The sequence below is a fragment of the Sinohyriopsis cumingii genome, chromosome 17, assembly GCF_028554795.1.
Source record: "Sinohyriopsis cumingii isolate HCF-2022 chromosome 17, ASM2855479v2, whole genome shotgun sequence".
Classification (NCBI taxonomy): domain Eukaryota; kingdom Metazoa; phylum Mollusca; class Bivalvia; order Unionida; family Unionidae; genus Sinohyriopsis; species Sinohyriopsis cumingii.
The window spans coordinates 12674252-12692740 of NC_142977.1; the positions used below are offsets into that span (position 1 = coordinate 12674252).

At 33.1% G+C, this 18489-nt stretch overlaps 1 protein-coding gene across 1 annotated transcript; it reads left to right on the forward strand.

Moving 5' to 3' along the window:
- The first annotated feature begins 348 nt into the window (after positions 1–348).
- Positions 349–10201, forward strand: LOC149777768 (uncharacterized). Its single transcript, XM_089938252.1, has 5 exons — positions 349–383; positions 3096–3136; positions 4603–4766; positions 9071–9209; positions 9682–10201. Exons 2-4 carry the CDS (start codon positions 3099–3101, stop codon positions 9199–9201), a joined length of 333 nt encoding a protein of 110 aa, XP_089794378.1. The 5' UTR covers positions 349–383; positions 3096–3098; the 3' UTR covers positions 9202–9209; positions 9682–10201.
- The last annotated feature ends 8288 nt before the right edge of the window (positions 10202–18489 follow it).

Below are 18489 nucleotides of genomic sequence, written 5' to 3' on the forward strand. Positions count from 1 at the left end.
GCCATTAAGAATATGCAGAAAACATTCTCAGCTAAATTTTATACGCCCATGCACAAAATATCAGAGATTATTGAATGCTTTGTTGGACAGAGTTTAAGAGAAGAGACTTTGTCAGCATATTATTTTGTTCCTTTCTTCCACCTATATATGTGAATTGCACGATTGGTCATGTCGAAGCGGATTATTAAAGTTTAATACGAGATTAGCACACTCGGATACAGTGCGCCAATAACAAAGTAAATAAACACAGGAAAAAAGAGTTCATGCCTTTATGGCCAAGGTTAACATAACAAAGAGTCCAAGCAAAGACCTATAAAAGACACTGCATATTATACTAATCGATAGAACTGGTGTAGAACTTTCGTGTCTCCCCGTCTGACCAGGTAAAATATATTTTATAAATAATCTGTCACAGAGACATATTTCTGTAGATAGTATGAAGAATTTTAAACTAAATTCAAACGATTTATTCAATGCCAAATGATTTTTAAAAAAAGAAATGAGACTAGATCACACAGTAATACATGTACAGCCTTTAAAAGCATATTAAACATTGCAACAATTTGAATACTGTCATTAAAGTATGGAGTTCGATGGCGGCAATAGATGTCATGTGTACACTTAAAACAGTACCGAAACACGTATTTGAGGTTTGAAAACTATCACCAAAGACAACTGCATTTCTAATTTAATGGGAGAGAATGTCTCTAATCACGCATTCTACCGTATTTTGATGTATTGGGCCTAAGTAATTAAATTAATAATTATGATTATAATTATTTTGAAGCATTGGATCAAATTAATTTAAATTAAGAATAATAAATATAATTATACTGACTGCAACTCAGTGTTGACTAATTTTCAATGTCCTTTGAAAAGATTCGGCACTTCAGAACGACATGTATTAACTGTTATGTGACTTGTATGAACCAGTCTGTTCCCAGAAAAGTGGTTTTCTATCATCGTTCAACCATTGTCTACCTGATAAGTTTTGCAAAGCTGGAATTAGAAAATAAAAGAATCCTATAGGCTATATATATATATATTGTTACCTCGAGTTATGATATAAAGAATATTTGTATTGGTTACAAATAATAAATTTTTCAAAAACGATATTTTAAAACTGTGGACATCCTCACATGATTTGCATATAAAAACTAGGTGATGAAACAGACCAGATCATAAATTTATTGAACACAAAATGTGACATTTCGTTAATCTCCTAAACGTTAAATAGATTGGTTGTGAAACTTATGCTAGGACTCGAGATAAATACATGGATTGACTACATCGGGTAGAAACAAGATGTGTACTTATTCACTGAATGATTACATTGTCACCATTTTAGATAATAATCGATATTATTCAATGATGTAAATTTGGCTGAAATTAGATTTCAGAATGACTTATTGCATGTGGAACAAACTATCGGCTTGAACACATATTGTATTTGGTATTTTTCCTCTATTGAATAATACAGATTTATAACGATGTACACGGGTTACGGATGTTGCATTCTAGATTTCTAGATTCCTACGCTAACATCCAATCATCTGCATGTTATAATGTGCTCAACGTACCAGCTATGGCCAACATGCTTTATGCAATAAACTTTGTCTATTTTAAATTTCTATTTGCCAAAACAATGTATTTCGATGGATTATAGTAAAGATGCTAACATATCTTCACACATACGACTACTTAACGAGCTAGCAGAAATAATATTATCATACAGGCTAGATAAGTTTTATATTTGTGCTCTACGGAGATCCAAAGCCAAGTCCGCGTGTAAATGGCACATACCGTATTGTGATATACCAAAGTCGTTAGTATTTGCAGTCTTGCGTAGTAGACACACTCGCATGTCGACCTAGTAATTAATTTTCATCTGACTACATAGTAATTCCGGAATCTTACGACAGAAATCAAAGTATATCGAACTAATTACAAAGGATAATAAATACTAAACAGAAAGTTATGTGCTAACATGATTTTGCGCACTTAAACATTGAGAAAAAATCTAAACTTTGTCATTTCAAAATAATTATAATGTATTCTCTTCTTTTTTCAATGTTTAAATATTTAATGCAACATTATCAATGAAAGTAAATGCGTTTAAAAAATAATCTAACGATAATGATCATGAAAATATGCTTACGTATCAAATATGTTTTCAGATCTTACAATAATGGCTGAATGATTATATTACAGATGCTAGTCAAAATACTATGTCATAAGTATTTTTAAAAAAAATCTATTGCGAGAAACAATATATGTTTTCAGTTTAGACACTACTTCACGTGATATTTCATTGCTCGCTATACAGTTGTAATCAAAAAAGTATTACATTCATATTTTTATTTCGAATTTTTGACCAAACATTTCAATGTAGGATTCTCTTTTAATGTTTTCAATCAACAATGAAGAATTGCATCTTGTATGTTACTACAATAATTAATAAAAATGCTCCACTTTAATAAACAACAAAGGATTCTATCTGAAAACACTTTTAACAAATAATATAGTACTTAATTCCTGATGGTCATTGTGCAACCGTATTATTAGCAGCATAAACCATACAAAAAGAGTTCAATCATTTGAAGGACTTATTTAATTAGCAAATACCAATAATCTTGCAAATTCTATTGTTGCACCGTTATTCTGGTCAGAAATGCGTGTCATTAAATGCTCTAGAAATAATGAAAACAAAATAGGTGATAAAATAAAAGTTCGCCTTACCCTAGACCGGCAATTAAATACTTATGTCAAGCCCTTTGGCACTTTCACACGAGCTTTAACTTTGGTATACGTGACTTTAGTAACGTGAGCACTTTCTTACTCAGATATTCATTTACGAATGTATGACAAAGTTAGCTCCTGTCAATACGGTCAATAGCTTTTCCATAATCAACAAACAAATAATAACCTTACCCTTTTGTTTCCACAAATATTTACTTATCAGTTTGTTTAGTGTGTAAGTATATTTATCTACTGTGGAATGTCCACTTTTGTCAATCATTTTGTGGGTCGCGCATTGGCAGATAAATGTAATGCAATGATGTTTTGTCTTCTGATAAATTAATTTTATTTTGCAGAGAATGCAGTTGATGCTACTTGGATTGCTTTGTTTTGTCAGGTGGTTCATTCTTCCGTCTTAACGTTTGTTTTATGAATGAACATGTACAGACTGGTAAAACTTTTAGCATAAAATAGCATAGGTAGCTAACACAGTATTTCTAATCCATTTATTTGTGACTCCAAATATTTACCTGTATGGGTTTTTTTCATTAATTGATTGATGCGTCCTAAGTTTTAATTAGTTAATTTACCTTAATGCATACCATAATTCATGTATTGATATAAAACCTTTAATGACGTAATCGTCCTACATTTGCTGTCAAACAATTGCTGTGCATGTTTTTAATATTTATATTTTTAATTGCTCTTTTTAGTAGTTAGGTTCCGTAGAAAACAAGAATATTAAATCTCTCCTTAGAAAGAAAAAAAAAATATATATATATATATATATATATATAATAAGCAACAGGTAGAATTTCCTGAAATAAGTTTTAAACTTGTTGTTTAAGAATTATTAACAGTCCTCTCTGAGGACAAGTTAGTCATTCGATTTGAAAAATATCAATTAACATGATACTTATTTGAAGCAGTAGATATATCTTTCCCCCACAAAGTATTTACACCACGCTGATCACAACTCTAAAAGAGGATCCAAATTTCGAGAAACCTGAATCACATTGACCACCCTGCTGTTTCTTAATAAGAAATTTCGAGAAACATCAATTACATGACCACCCTGGTGTTTCTTAAAAAGAAAATAATTAATATCGCCTGATTACAAAGATTATGTAAATATAATTACATTGAGAGGGAGAGCCCTTGTACATATGAATAATTTCAAACTGTGTAACCGTCCTACCGTACCTTCATGACAACTGGTGGCTATGCTGATGGAGACAACTCACAAGAGGAAATGACATCATATCGAAATGAAGTTCATATAAAACCATCCCACTGCGCAAAGCTACATATAGAATGATGACCAGCAACGATAACCTTTAGTTATTATCATTTTGTACGACAATAAAACATCATCTAAAGTTTCTTTTGTGCTTAAATACTATACATGCACTTACACATACTAAGGTAAGAAACAATAAAACACCAAAATAATTATATATGTATACACATATACAAACACATACACAGATATATATATATACATATATACACATAGATAGATATGTGTGTGTGTGATTCTGAGTAATTTTGAGTCACCACGATGTTAAAATGCTCATGTATAGACTGTGTTTTGTACCCGAATCTAATAGGTTTGATAGTATTAGATTATTTGCCATCACACGCTTTGAAAATTGTGTCATGATGACAGTCATGATAGTCTTTTTCCCTTAATTTCATTTGACAGGACCTTCAAACTGAATTTCGAATCAAACATATTCCTACGTTTAATGCCACCTTCAAATTTGTAACGGTTAGGTACAACTCGTAACTTTTTAACAATGGTAGTCTTATTGAGAAAGGTTAAATAAAAGTAATTTAATTTAATTTTGATGTTTCATCTAGCTTTGGAAGTACCGAAAAGCTGAATGTCGGTAGATCATCAAAACCAGTCCAGTGTATTAAACCTCTAAGAGAATTATTTTCAGTGATTGATAGTCAGATCATAAAGGACAATCATTTTACATATGCTGAGTTCGAGAAAGTGGCGGAAAGACTTGGTAGCAGAGGTAATTCCTCTTATCTTTTATCATCTACGTTTAGCCTCTGTATGTCCATGTACAATCATTTAGCGACGTATGTATCTATCTGTCTAATGTTCGCCTACCTGTAATTTTACTGCTTGCATTTTAAATGGAAAGAGATCAGATGTATTATGCAAGACACAAATATGTCATGTTAAACGTCGAAGAAGACGAAGGCATGAAAACAATTAATCACAAACTCGCAGCGAGACAAAACTCCTTCCTACAAGTGTAGCATGTTGTATGGCAAAGCAAAAGAGACTGAAAGATGTGTGTTTGTGTGTGTGTGTGATTTGGATTTTCAGCTTTAACACTTTTTCAGTCACGTCGCTACGATGTCTGCAGTGTGGCAGTTTATAGTGATGTCTAGCATTGGGGCAGACATGTAGCATAATGTTCCACCCAGTCACATTATCCTGACACCAGGCCGACCAGTCCTAACCCTAACCTCTTAATGCTGAATGCCAAGCGAGGCAGTTGTTAATAAAATATTTCTATGTCTTTGTGTGATTCGGCCTGGGATTGAACCCGCGAACTCCCGTATCCGATGCGGACGCTCTAATCACTAGACCATCGGAGCGGTGAGACTGAGAGGTTAGATACAACCTGAAAAATCCAGCTATACGTCAAATACAGCAATAGAGCTAGCACGTTAGAATAAAAGGTCATTGGCCTTTGCATGCTGTGAATACATTTCGTGACCATATATTATCAACTGTGCAGACAATATCATATATATTTCGTTCACGGTAAGGAAGCCTGCGGTTCGCACGTCCTGAAGCGACTATGTTCCCTAGAAAATGAAACAGCTAGCACTTCCTGAAACGGCTATGTGCCCTAGAGAATGAAATAGCCAGCACTTCCTGAAGCGGCTATGTGCACAGATAATGAAACAGCTAGCACTTCCTGAAGCGGCTATGTGCCCTAGAGAATGAAAAAGCTATACTTCCTGAAGCGGCTATGTGCCCTACAAAATGAAGAAGCTCGCAGTTGCTGGCGAAGCTCTGTATCTTACATAATGAAGCAAGCGGATCGAATTTTGTAGAGATGGACTATTTCGATTTAGTTACCAATTTCATCTGCTTTACATATAAAAGAGACATAAACTCACTCACATACATTGTTTTGGATTTAAGCTAGCGATCGACGCCAGACAGGTCATGTAATTCATGGATCCCTACAAATATGCACGTGACTAATTTTCTTCAGCTGGCAATAAGAATAACAAAACTATACTTACAGTTTTACATCCTGAAGTTCCTCATACTGCACTTTCTTAGTTCTGCAAATCTGAATTAGATGTGCAATCTCATGGGTTCTCAAGCTTTATTACATATTTCTAAATAATAGAAAAACATTATATTCTATAGCGTCTTTCTGATGACTGCAATTGAATGATTTCGTATTTTCCCCACACTATGATTTCAAACACTCAATTACAGAACAGAAGCATACTTGCAGATGTCAACAAGCTGCTCCCTCGATGGTGAAATCAGATGCACTTCATGTAGAATTGAGACAGATAAAAATCCAGTCATTATCATGAAATTTAGCACAATGGACAAAAATACCAAAATCTGTTCATTCCAGACTAAATGAAAAAGTTGTTGCAATGCGTACTCATTACACAATATGAATCTACATTTCAATTTGAAGTAGACCTAAACGTCATTTTCTTTCCAAAGAGATGTCTAGCGCGACTAAATTCAATTTATCTGAGTGGTGTTTTGTTCGCATTAATAATGTTGTTGTTGTTGTGTACTGATCAATATGCGCTTATGTATTTAGTTTGGAGTACGGCATAATTTCAGATAATTTGCTTTTTTTTATGTAAGGAAGAATAAGACGATGAGCATATTATACAAAGGTTACTGCAAATTAGATTTTGCAATGTCCTTGATTCAATTACAAACTAAGCTCATAAAACAACCTTATAATAGGTTTCGATTATGCCCCATTGTAGAGAACCACATCCTTTCTCCTTTCTACACAATCTAAAATGTGTTTGGGCATAATCAGTAATAATATAATATAGTAATAATAATATAATATACTGATAGTAATAATAATATTACAATAATTGGTGATGTATTTTAAGCTTAGTCTTATTTAATGTCGTTAGCATGAACACCACTTGGTTCAGTAGTTTCCTTCACTTCTTTCATTGTATCATTTAAAAAGAGACAATAATCGTTCTATACCACCTCTGTTTCTCCAAGGTATGTTATATTTTTATATAACATCGCACAGGAAAACCAATTAGAACAACAACATAAAGCGTTATAAATTAATAAAAAATCAAACTGAGCTTGTTCCAGAATCATCCGCAGATTATGCAATTATCCGGAGAATTCCCATCTTTTTTTCTAAAACTGCCATGGTAAAGCCTCTCCTCAATAAACCAATACTAGACTATAAAGATTTAAAGAACTACCACCCAGTTTCTAATCTCCCATTCATATCAAAAATCTTAGAAAAGGTTGTTCTATCCCAGTTTGTATCTCAACTGAATTCAAACAGTATTTTTAGTAATGTACAATCTGCATATCGCCCTTGCCACTGTTTTGAAACTACTCTTCTAAAAGTAGTAATGACATTCTCTCTGCGTTGGATAGCGGAAAGATTACAGTCCTCACCCTCCTTGATTTGTCTGCAGCATTTGACACAATAGACCATGATATATTACTTCACCGTCTCCAGCATGTATTTGGCATTCACGATACAGCCTCACTGTGGTTCAAGTCCGACTTGGTCAACAGGACACAAATTATATCTGCAAATGTAATACACTCCAGCCCAGTTGATCTATGTTGTAGTGTTCCACAGGGGTCTGTTCTTGGACCTTCTCTCTTCATTCTATACACTCAGTCACTCTCAAGTGTTATAGATCATCATCCAGTGTCTCACCTATTGTACGCTCATGACACCCAACTATACAAATCTAGCCACCCATCTGAAATTGATGCTACCACCCAAGGTGTAGAGATGTGCATTTCTGATGTGAAATCACGGATGACATGCAACAAGCTGAATATGAATGATGATAAAACTGATGTCAGTCTGATCACAACACAAAGACTTTCCGATTCACATCTTTTACCTCAAACAATAAATATCAGCAACACCAACATTAAATTCACACAATCAGTACGAAACCTAGGTGTTACTCTGGACAGTACTCTCACATTGCACCAACATGTCATGAACATATGCAAGGCTGCATATCTAGAGCTGAGACGCATCAGCTCAGTTCGCAAATATCTTTCATTTGATGCTACTAAAGCACTTGTGTGTTCATTAGTACTTTCAAGACTGGAATATTGTAACTTAATTATGTCTGGTTCATCTCAATATCTGCTCCAAAAACTTCACAAAGTTCAAAACACAGCTGCTCGGATCATCCTTAGAGTACCACGATCTGAGCACACATCCCCGCTGCTCTGTACCCTACACTGGCTATCCATTCGATCCAGAATCAAAGAAAAATTTGTTCTCTGTGCTACTTTTCAATGTCAGACTCTAGTCCAATATACCTATCTGACCTCACCCATGTGTACACACCAGGAACATACTTACGCTCCTCTTCTGACAATCGTATACTCATTATTCCCACTATGAAAACAAAGTCATATGGGCAGTGTTCTTTTGCATACCAGGGCCCAGCAACGTGGAATGCATTGCCCATTGAACTTAGACACAAAGACACAGTGAACCAATTCAAGAGGGCTCTCAAAACCCACTTAATCCGGCTACAAGAACAATCTTATATATTCTCAGCATGTTTTGTATGCAAATTTCATGGTGTTTGTTTTTGTAATCATATCATTATATGTTTTTTATGTTATAAGTGTTGTCTAATGTTGTAAAGCGCTTAGAGCTTCTACATTTTAGGCGCTACACAAAAACCTCATTATTATTATTATTATTATTATTATTAAAGAAGATTGCAGGCGCTGTGGAATCCTGATTATTTGCTGATGATGCATAATCAGTATGACATGAATGAAGCTATCTTGCCATTTATCAATAGTAAATTAAAGAATTAAATTTGCTGAAAACGTACACATTCTTTGCTATTTAAGTTTTGTATGAGATAATTACTGACTTTACGTAACTATGAGTTAAATAATGTTTCATGTTATGTGCAAAGACTAAAAACAAAATTATAAAACGAAAATTAGACTCAAACCACAATGGAAATATGAAATGCGCACACCGGTCAATGAAAAGAAATTCTTTGCTGAAGACGATTTTATGTGACAATTTTAAAATATCTTCTTCATTCTTAGATACGTTATCTACAGAGAAGCTATCCGTGTCCCTTGAGAAACTAAAGACCGGTCTCAGGTCCCTTGTTCAATATAACCGTACTCAACACGAAAGAAATTACATTACACGAACAATTCCAGGGCAGCTATGATAACGATGGTAAGTGGGTACAATATGTGATTTAAGTATCTCGTCTCTTGTCTTTCTCACAGTACATCCGTGCACACCATTACAACAAGAAAGCAATTGTTCGGAATATAACATAACACAAAGAAATCTGTATTTTTTGCAGAGATATCATATATCATATATATATATATATATATATATATATATATATATATATATATATATATATATATATATATATATATATATATATATATATATATATATATATATATATATATATATAGTATGGGTGATGTGCGAATTCGGATTGTGTTTTAATATACAATGGTCTGTGCTAACTTTATCTAATCGCAAACACACACACACACACAAACACAAACACACACACACACATATATATATATATATATACGTATGTGTGTGTGTGTGTGTGTGTGTGTGTGTGTGTGTGTGTGTGTGTTTGCCTGTATGTATATATGGGTTTATATTCTCATTTCAGGCGATGATACGGTCAGCTACGATGATTTTCAGGTTGACTGCGTATTCTGGCATTCATACTATGACCAATAACGGAGATGCTGCTCTTTATACAGTTGTTCGCGTAATCAAGAAGAAATTAATGTTATAATGGTAGTCACATGTCTGTAGTCACATGTATGAGATCACCCCGAATAAATTAATTTAACGTAAAGAATGAATGAACTGTGTCATTACAGCATGAAAACCAAGGTTTTCGCTATTTGTGAAATTAACCGAAACATATTGCAAAGTGTGCAAGCATTATGCCAGACAGATCCTCAGAAGATTATTGTATTTTCCTGGGTACCTTAGCTTCATAAATCTTGATTCCGATGAATTTATTGACAATCTAGAATAATAAAGCTTCGATTTTATTGAAAATTATTAATCACGTGAATCACACCTGCATTTGCTCTGCTATATACAAAGTCAATCTTTTGAATTTTGCTTTAACAAAACAATTTAATAAATGACTAAAGTTCTAAAGGTTAATTAGCTATTGTCAGTATTCACCGTTAGAAATACCGAATAAGATTTGTTAGTATTTTCCGCTAACAAGACGTTATAGCATTCGGAAGACAATGATTTAAAATATTCTATTTTACCAAATTATTCCAAAGGATGTTCTCCCGACTTAATAAAACCATTCAGGACAGAAATATAGTCACATAAATATATATAATATATATTCATATCAGTATGGAACTCACATTTTCGTTCTCATTAAAAACACAGCAAGATAATTTTAGTGGTAGTTTTCATCGACGATAGAGTTAAGCAGGGCACAAAGGATTTTGCGAAATCTAGCGTCTTCTCCGTCTCTTGTCTGTATTAGGAGAAGAGGAGAAAACATATCTTAATCATCCCTTAACCCGAAATTAGCTGATATTACTTAATTTGACCACGATTTAGGCTAACATTAGTTGGAAGGTCAATACCAATTAGTGCCATTCTCATCTTAAAAATTGTCCCAAGACTTATATCGGTACCTCACCTGATAATACCCACAGGGATCACATTATATTCATTATATTGTCACTACACAAACTTCAAATATTTAATAACGTTGAACACATTGGCATTGGACATTGTTCTCATTCTCTCCTTAGACATAAATTTATTTTTATTTTTAAAATTAAAATTTAATATTCTTGTAGTTTCTATAAAAAAAAACAAAATTGTTTCTTTTCATCTACAAGACTATTTTTCTGCAGAATAATATTAAATTATATATTCTTTTTAGTATCTATTAACGTTGTATGTGATACTCCTTTTTGGACACTTTGCCATTGCACATGATATTAAAAGTAGATGCATTTACATATATGCAATAATATGACCAACTATTAATTTACTTCTCAATAATATAACACATAACATATTACATATAGCACGGTTTTTCTTACAATTTCGTAGACATAATTGGAATTCGCTAGTATATTTGCACCCATTAAATATCTATAAAGAAATATGAAGTATGCCAATCGGAAATCAGTACTTAGCTGTATAGAAAGAACATGCTTTTATTATAGAAATTTTCAAATTCCATCTGATTCTTTTTCTTCTTCCAAATATTCAACGTCTTAACGAAAATGATACTTTGTAAGATAATTCTTCTCGTGAACATTATCCTATGTTTATCCGTATCAAAACTTACCAACCACATGCTCGATTAATATGCATATTCAACGTCTTCACCCTTCTACTTTCTCTTTGAACATTCCTTTTTCACGAATTTACATGATCGGCTCCTGCTGTTGAAGACTAGACAGCATAAATGCATCTCTCGACTTGAACGAGCGTTCCTGCTGTTGTACACATGGACGTCCAAGTTATCAATAGCGAAAGGAGGGATTATTTGAGTACCAAACAAATCACGAACTTTCTTCATTTTTCCTGAGCGGACTTAAGAATATTTGAACCTTCTTATTGTTTCTCCTGAGCATTCTAAAACCGTCAAAAACTAAAAACAATTGCAAAGAATTAACAGTAAATTTGTTAATAAAATTATAAAAATGAAGACTTTAGATATTCAATCTTTGTTCAGAAAACATCGAAATATCATCTGCACAGATCTCAGGCGGTCCACGCTGTTAGAAATGGATCCGTAGAAGAACCAAACATACAACAATTAAAGCAACCCACTGAGCAGGGGAACAAAATATCTACCTTAGAGACTAGTATGCTAGCAATCATGAAATCTATAGTAAATGTAAATCTTCTTAATAATAAAGGAAAAAGATTTTAAATGAGAAGGTAAATCTTGACTAAAACTTATCATATAATTTTAAAAGCAAATGACAAGTTTATAAGAGGCTTATTATTCTAGCCAATAGTCTTTCAGAAATTACAGAATAATGATGGCTTTGAGGCAGAATAAAAAAAAACTCGACTAATGTTAAGATGGGATTGACTTTTTGTGATGTAAACAACATTATGTATGCATCCCACTTCACCGATGTCGCTACAAATCTTTTCTGTTAAAACTCCATCCTCTTAATTCAACATTACACCAAACTGTAAACACACTCGCTTCAATAATTTAATAAGGTTATTATCAAGCCTGAAGTCTCGAACTCAACCCCAACTACACAACGTATTGATAGCTTACTATAAACTCAAACATGATAGCAGGAAAGTATACCTTAACCCTTAATTACAGACAAAGGTAAAGAACAAAATACATATTAAATATCCATAAGACTCGCCCTCATACAAAATGAAACACTTATCTAATAAAGTTTTCTTTTAGTAGAATATGCATTTGATACTATATAATGGAAATATGTTCGTAGATGTCTTGACGCAAAATACACATGAAGCAATAGACATCTGCAATCTGTCAAATGTCAATAGTCTTTAAAGTCTACTTCAACAATATCCAATTTTTTGTTGTTGGTTATTGTGGTAGTTAAACCAAGGCGGCCGGTGTCACTTACTTCTTAGAGTAAGCGTTGATAATATACAGTAAAATTGTTGCAAAGGCCAAATGTAAGCCAATTATTCCATCTTGATCGTGGAATAATTGATATGTTCCTAGTTTGATTATTTTTAGACATTTATCACACTGGATCATAAGCATGAATTTTATCTGCTTAAATCATTAATACAATGACCCCTATAGTGATACAGCATGCCCTAATAACGTTACAAAACTCAAATTTAATTAACATTAATTCTCAAATTGGCATCACTGCTTAATTGGTTTTAATATGCTAAAACCTTTCGAAAGATCGAACCTGGTGAAATGCATTGCACTTCTTTCAATTTTGTTACTGGAGTTTGAAGTATGGACAAGAGTGTCAGCACTTTATATCCAGGTTGCAAACTCCTTTCCGTTTTGTTTCTATCATACCTTCGTTTCGTCGTTGACAAAGTAGAGTGAAAATTAGCTACTTCACATGCATATGATTAAATATATATGAATTCGGATAATTAGTCAAGAGAGTTAATCCTTGAATATTCGGTTAACAGACGTTTCTTCTTTAATACCTTTTAATGATGCAAATGACATGACAAAATCCTAATGCTTATTGAACTGATACCATAACAGCGAACAGCAGATATGAACACCCTCATTCCAATATTTTCCGTTATCAAAATAAATATGACCCGATGATATTCTTCAAAGTTTTATGAAATCTTTCTAACACCACATGACATTCATGGTGATCGGCAAAAAGATTCAAATTCTTGGAAAACTAGTTCGTGCGGAACTTGTTGAAAAACTCTAGACATACATAAAGTTTGACCATTGTTCAAACTGGGTATATTTGGGAAGATCAAAGAGTGTAGAGAAACACTTAACAAATATTTTACTACGGTCGTACTTTGAATATTCCTCAATGTAGTTGTCTGTAGAGATATTATATATCCGCACTATATGGTCAGAAAGTAATGGTTGCTGACTTAGTCTTAGGTAAGAAATTGATACAGTCTACCAATTATCTGCTAAATGGTTCGTAAAACGCAAGAATATGCTACAGATGACCCTTGGGTTTCGTCTGCATTCTACCATTTGACAAGTGACAAAATCTACAGTATTTAGAAACATCATTGTTAAATGTCAGCCAATAAAAATATTCAAAATCACGTGATAAGACTTATCGACTCCTAAATAACCAATCGATGGTTTTTCATGCCATGCACTAAGATTTTCCTGTTGGTATGCCTTTATGACAACACTTTGATAGTTCCCGGAACACCCGTCACAAGCGGCTAAAAGAATCGGTAATAAAAATTAAGATCATTGTGTTCAACTGATCTTGATTGATCGATGACAAAAGCAATAGTGACCCCATCAAAGGACTGACCAATAGGTGTGTCAGCTAAAGGAAAAAAGTTCTGATCAACATCATTCGCAAGAGCTCTTTTCCATAACACTAGTAACTGCACAAGCTGGGTATAAAACAGGAACGTTTATACATGATCAACATTTTGATGCAAACAAGGCTTCTGAGTTACAAGTGCACCAACTGAACTGTATCTCCGCCTAGGTCACTGATTAGCAATAAATGAATAACCCCAATTGCAAAAGAAACACTGCTCCGACAGGCACTGGTCCTGAGACTAAGTCGTATGCAAAGTGCCACAACGAAGTCGTAAATAAATAGAGCCGTAATATTCTCCACGAAAAGAAAGACTTTCATTCAAAGGAGATTTCTCAGACTAATGCAAAGTACCTAAGAATAAAAGATTTAAAAACGCGCGTGTGAGGTCTCCCCTAATAGTTTCATAGTGATAGGCTTGTCAGAATCAACAATAAGTGATATGGAACCTTTTGACATCAATTGTTCCATATTCTTCATATAAAATCAGATTCGGGCTTGTTTCACCAAACCAATGTATTGCTTTCAATAATCCTTTAAATAGGATTGTAATAAGGTTCAAATTACTATTGAAATATTTATTTGAGTAATGTATGAAAGATAATTCTTTATTGAATATCGAAATAATATTGGAAACATTTTGAATATAACCATTTCTTGATTATTTAAAAATTATTTGCAATAATATTTCAAATTTGAAATTTATAATATTGTCCTTTCCATTTAATTACAATAACATTGAAATTGACATTTGGAATATAAATTTGATTACTGTTTTGAAATATTGAAATATCTAACCTTATACAAATTTTAAATTTTAAAAGGGAATAGAAAACCGTATTATTGTTCTATATATTTAATTTTAATAGAAACATTATTGGTTGCTTATATAATAACTATAATTGCCAAACTTTATCATTGCCTTAAACGCATCTGTTACACGCAGTAATTATAAAACCAGAGTTCGAATTAGACATTCAGTATGCACTTAACGCATTAGATATATCAGTATGCCCTTACTGCATTAGACAATCAGTATGCCCTTAATGCATTAGACATATCAGTATGCCCTTAAAGCATTAGACATTCAGTATACCCTTAATGCATTAGACATATCAGTATACCCTTAATGCATTAGACAATAAGTATGCCCTTAATGCATTAGACATTCAGTATGCCGTTAATGAATTAGACAATCAGTATGCCCTTAATGCATTAGACAATCAGTATGCCCTTAATGCATTAGACATTCAGTATACCCTTAATGCATTAGACATTCAGTATGCCCTTAATGCATTAGACATATCAGTATACCCTTAATGCATTAGACATTCAGTATACCCTTAATGCATTAGACATATCGGTAAACCCTTAATGCGTTAGACATATCAATATGTTTTTAATGCATTAGACATATCGGTAAGCCCTTAATGCATTCTCACCATTACATCAATAATGATAAAATTCATTCTACCGCAGGTTGTTATTGTATTGCCTCATACAAATGCAGTTTCGTATTTTATTAAATGATTGTGAGCCATTAATGCTGCCTTTGATGTTTTTCTTGGTAAATTAAAATGAAAAGGGTCAAATTCGACTAGGTTATCTAAGGAAATTGTTAAATCTTTAGACTCTTTTAAACAGTAACAAGAAAAGAGTGAAGACAACAAGCTTTGCAAAATTTAACAATTACTTTATTTCCCTAGAAAAACAAGGTAGAAATGAGGAAAAAAACATACGGTATTAAGAATCAAATAAAAACAAATAATCCATGAATAATCCAAGAATTAAAACATACAATTCATAGTAATAAAATGTCCTAATGAAATTGAGTTCAAATCCCGATGAAATCCAAATTGGAAGACGATGTCAACAGTTCTTTATTGAACTACATAAAATAATATTACATTGTTTGAATTCTGTAAATTTTGATAGCTAACTTTGTCCAAGAATTAATTAAAAGCAGAGGTATTTCCAGGAGAAAATAATTTCTTTAAATCCAAAAAATTTGATAAAAATAAAAAATTACACCCAAACTGGTCACAACAAATGTCACATAAATGTCTCCAGGGTTTAGGCAGGACTAAAATTATTTATCAATACATCAATATTAAATCTGGGTACTATACAAAACAGATGTCCGGATGAGGGTCAACATTCCGGGAAAAGTTTCGAAATCATTGCTACATATTGTTTGTCATGTACTTCAAGTACGGCCATGCTTTCAGTTTATGAACCTACTCTAAGAACAGAAAATAAAAGATGTTGTTTAGTTCAATTCATGAATTACGGTCAAGAACTAGATAAGCATTATATTCAAAGTTATATTATTTGTGTTTAAGAACAACTGAACTGAATTTCTAGAAAATGAATTTCTGGAAAATGTCAAATCCAGTTAATACAATTACATTACAAAAGCATGTAATGGAATATAAAAAAATTCAGAACTTAACATTTGCTTTCCCATCAAAATATTTGTAACCAAATTTCCGTTTTATTCTCTACATTCTTCTCTGACGTTCCATTAAGGGTAAAATGTCTGCTCAGAGTGCGAAAATGTTACTATAGAATTCGTTTGATATTTAATGCATGCGACACAGTATTAACATTGGTATTGTACCTACACAGCTGGAAAGAACTATGCAGAGGTCATATGAATATTATAAAATAACGGTAAAATCCGACTGTAATTTATTTAAAATAGATAATTCAATACAAATACTGGTTTAACTTATTTCTGACAGGTATACTAATCCATGCAAAACTTTTGTCAACCTCATGTTAGTACAAAGAAAAGGATGATGATAATTTACATTACCAAGTCAGAAATCCATCGTCATCAATAGTTTATTAGATGAACGGAATTGGCCACAATTACAATACTGCCCTAGCTTAGCAGGACATAGGTAATAAGGATCAAACGGTTGAAAGGTAACAACTTTTTCTGTAGAAAGAAGACATAAGCTTTGTTCGATGAAGGTGTGCGTGCATAATATCATAGAAAAAAACTGGGAACACCGCATGTACGTTAGTCATGTCTTCGTTCATAGAGTTGAGGAGATTTTCGACACATCCTCGCTGTCTTTGTCTTTCTATTCTTCACCTCTTAATGCTTTATTGTAATTACAAAAGTGTGATGTGTAAATGTTAATTGAATGTACTTGGCGAACCTTTCATCCCAAACGGCATTACATTATATTGGTAAAGTCCATCTGGAGTTACGAATGTCGAAATTTCCTTTGCTCTTTCCGTTAGTGAAATCTGTCAAAATCCTATAGAATTTCAAATTTGGTGACATACTTGGCATTCCCGATCTTGTCAATACAGTCATCGATTCTTGGTAATGGGAATGAATCTGTTTTTGTCACACTATTCACCTTCCTATGATCAGTACACATACGAAAAATTTTATCTGGTTTTGAAACAAGTATGCCTGGTGAACTCCAGGCACTTTTACTGGGCTCTACAAACTCATTCTCCAGCAAATACTGAATTTCCGTTTTCAAGTATTCCTGTTTGAGAGGGTTCATCCTGTACGGGTGTTGTTTGACAGGTTTGGAATTTACAATTTCAACGTCATGGAAAATTGTGTTTGTCCTTGTAGGAACATCTGGAAATAAGTGCTCATATTCAAATAATAAATACTTAAGTTCATTTCTTTCTTGCTCTTGCAAATGTGGAAGTTTCTGGTCCAGAATTCGGAAGATTTGTAACTCCAATATCAGTAAAATCCGATGGTATTCCTTCACTTATATCTTCAATGAGTGGGACAGGTACAACTAACCTGACTATCTCTTTTAATATAATGGTACTCCTATAATTTATTTAGATCCCAGGAGCACTAATATTACAATTTAACTCATTAATTTTCTTCTTAACCTTGTGAGGGCCGTAATATCTAAACTGAAGAAAAATCTGACAAATGAGCAAGAGAGACGGAACTCCTTTATTACAAAACTCAAACCCACTCTCAACTATAGTTCGGTCAAACCATAACTTCACTTCTGATTTCAATAGCTGAATGCCAAATTCAAGCAAGATAGGCTGGAAAGTTCCAGACCTAACATTTGACCCATGACCCAATTGGATAGAGTTAAAAAGGCCAAATTGAGTAAAAGACGTTATCAAAGATTTAACTATTATTTTAGATTTTATATTCCTCAAGGGAATTGCCTCTAGAAACCTTGTTGACGCAAACATAATGGTCAACATGTATTGGTTACCTGACTTGGTTTTAGGTAAGGGATTAACACATTCTACCATAGTTCAACTGAATGGTTCGTCATAAGCAGGAAGAGGTTGTAGATGAGCAATGGGAATATGCTGATTTGATTTTCCTACCATTTGATAGGTATGACAATATATACAATATTTACCACCATCACTTTTGCCTTTTGGTCAATAGAAGTGAGTTAATTTCTTGTGATAAGTTGTATTGATCCCTAAATGACCGGCAAATG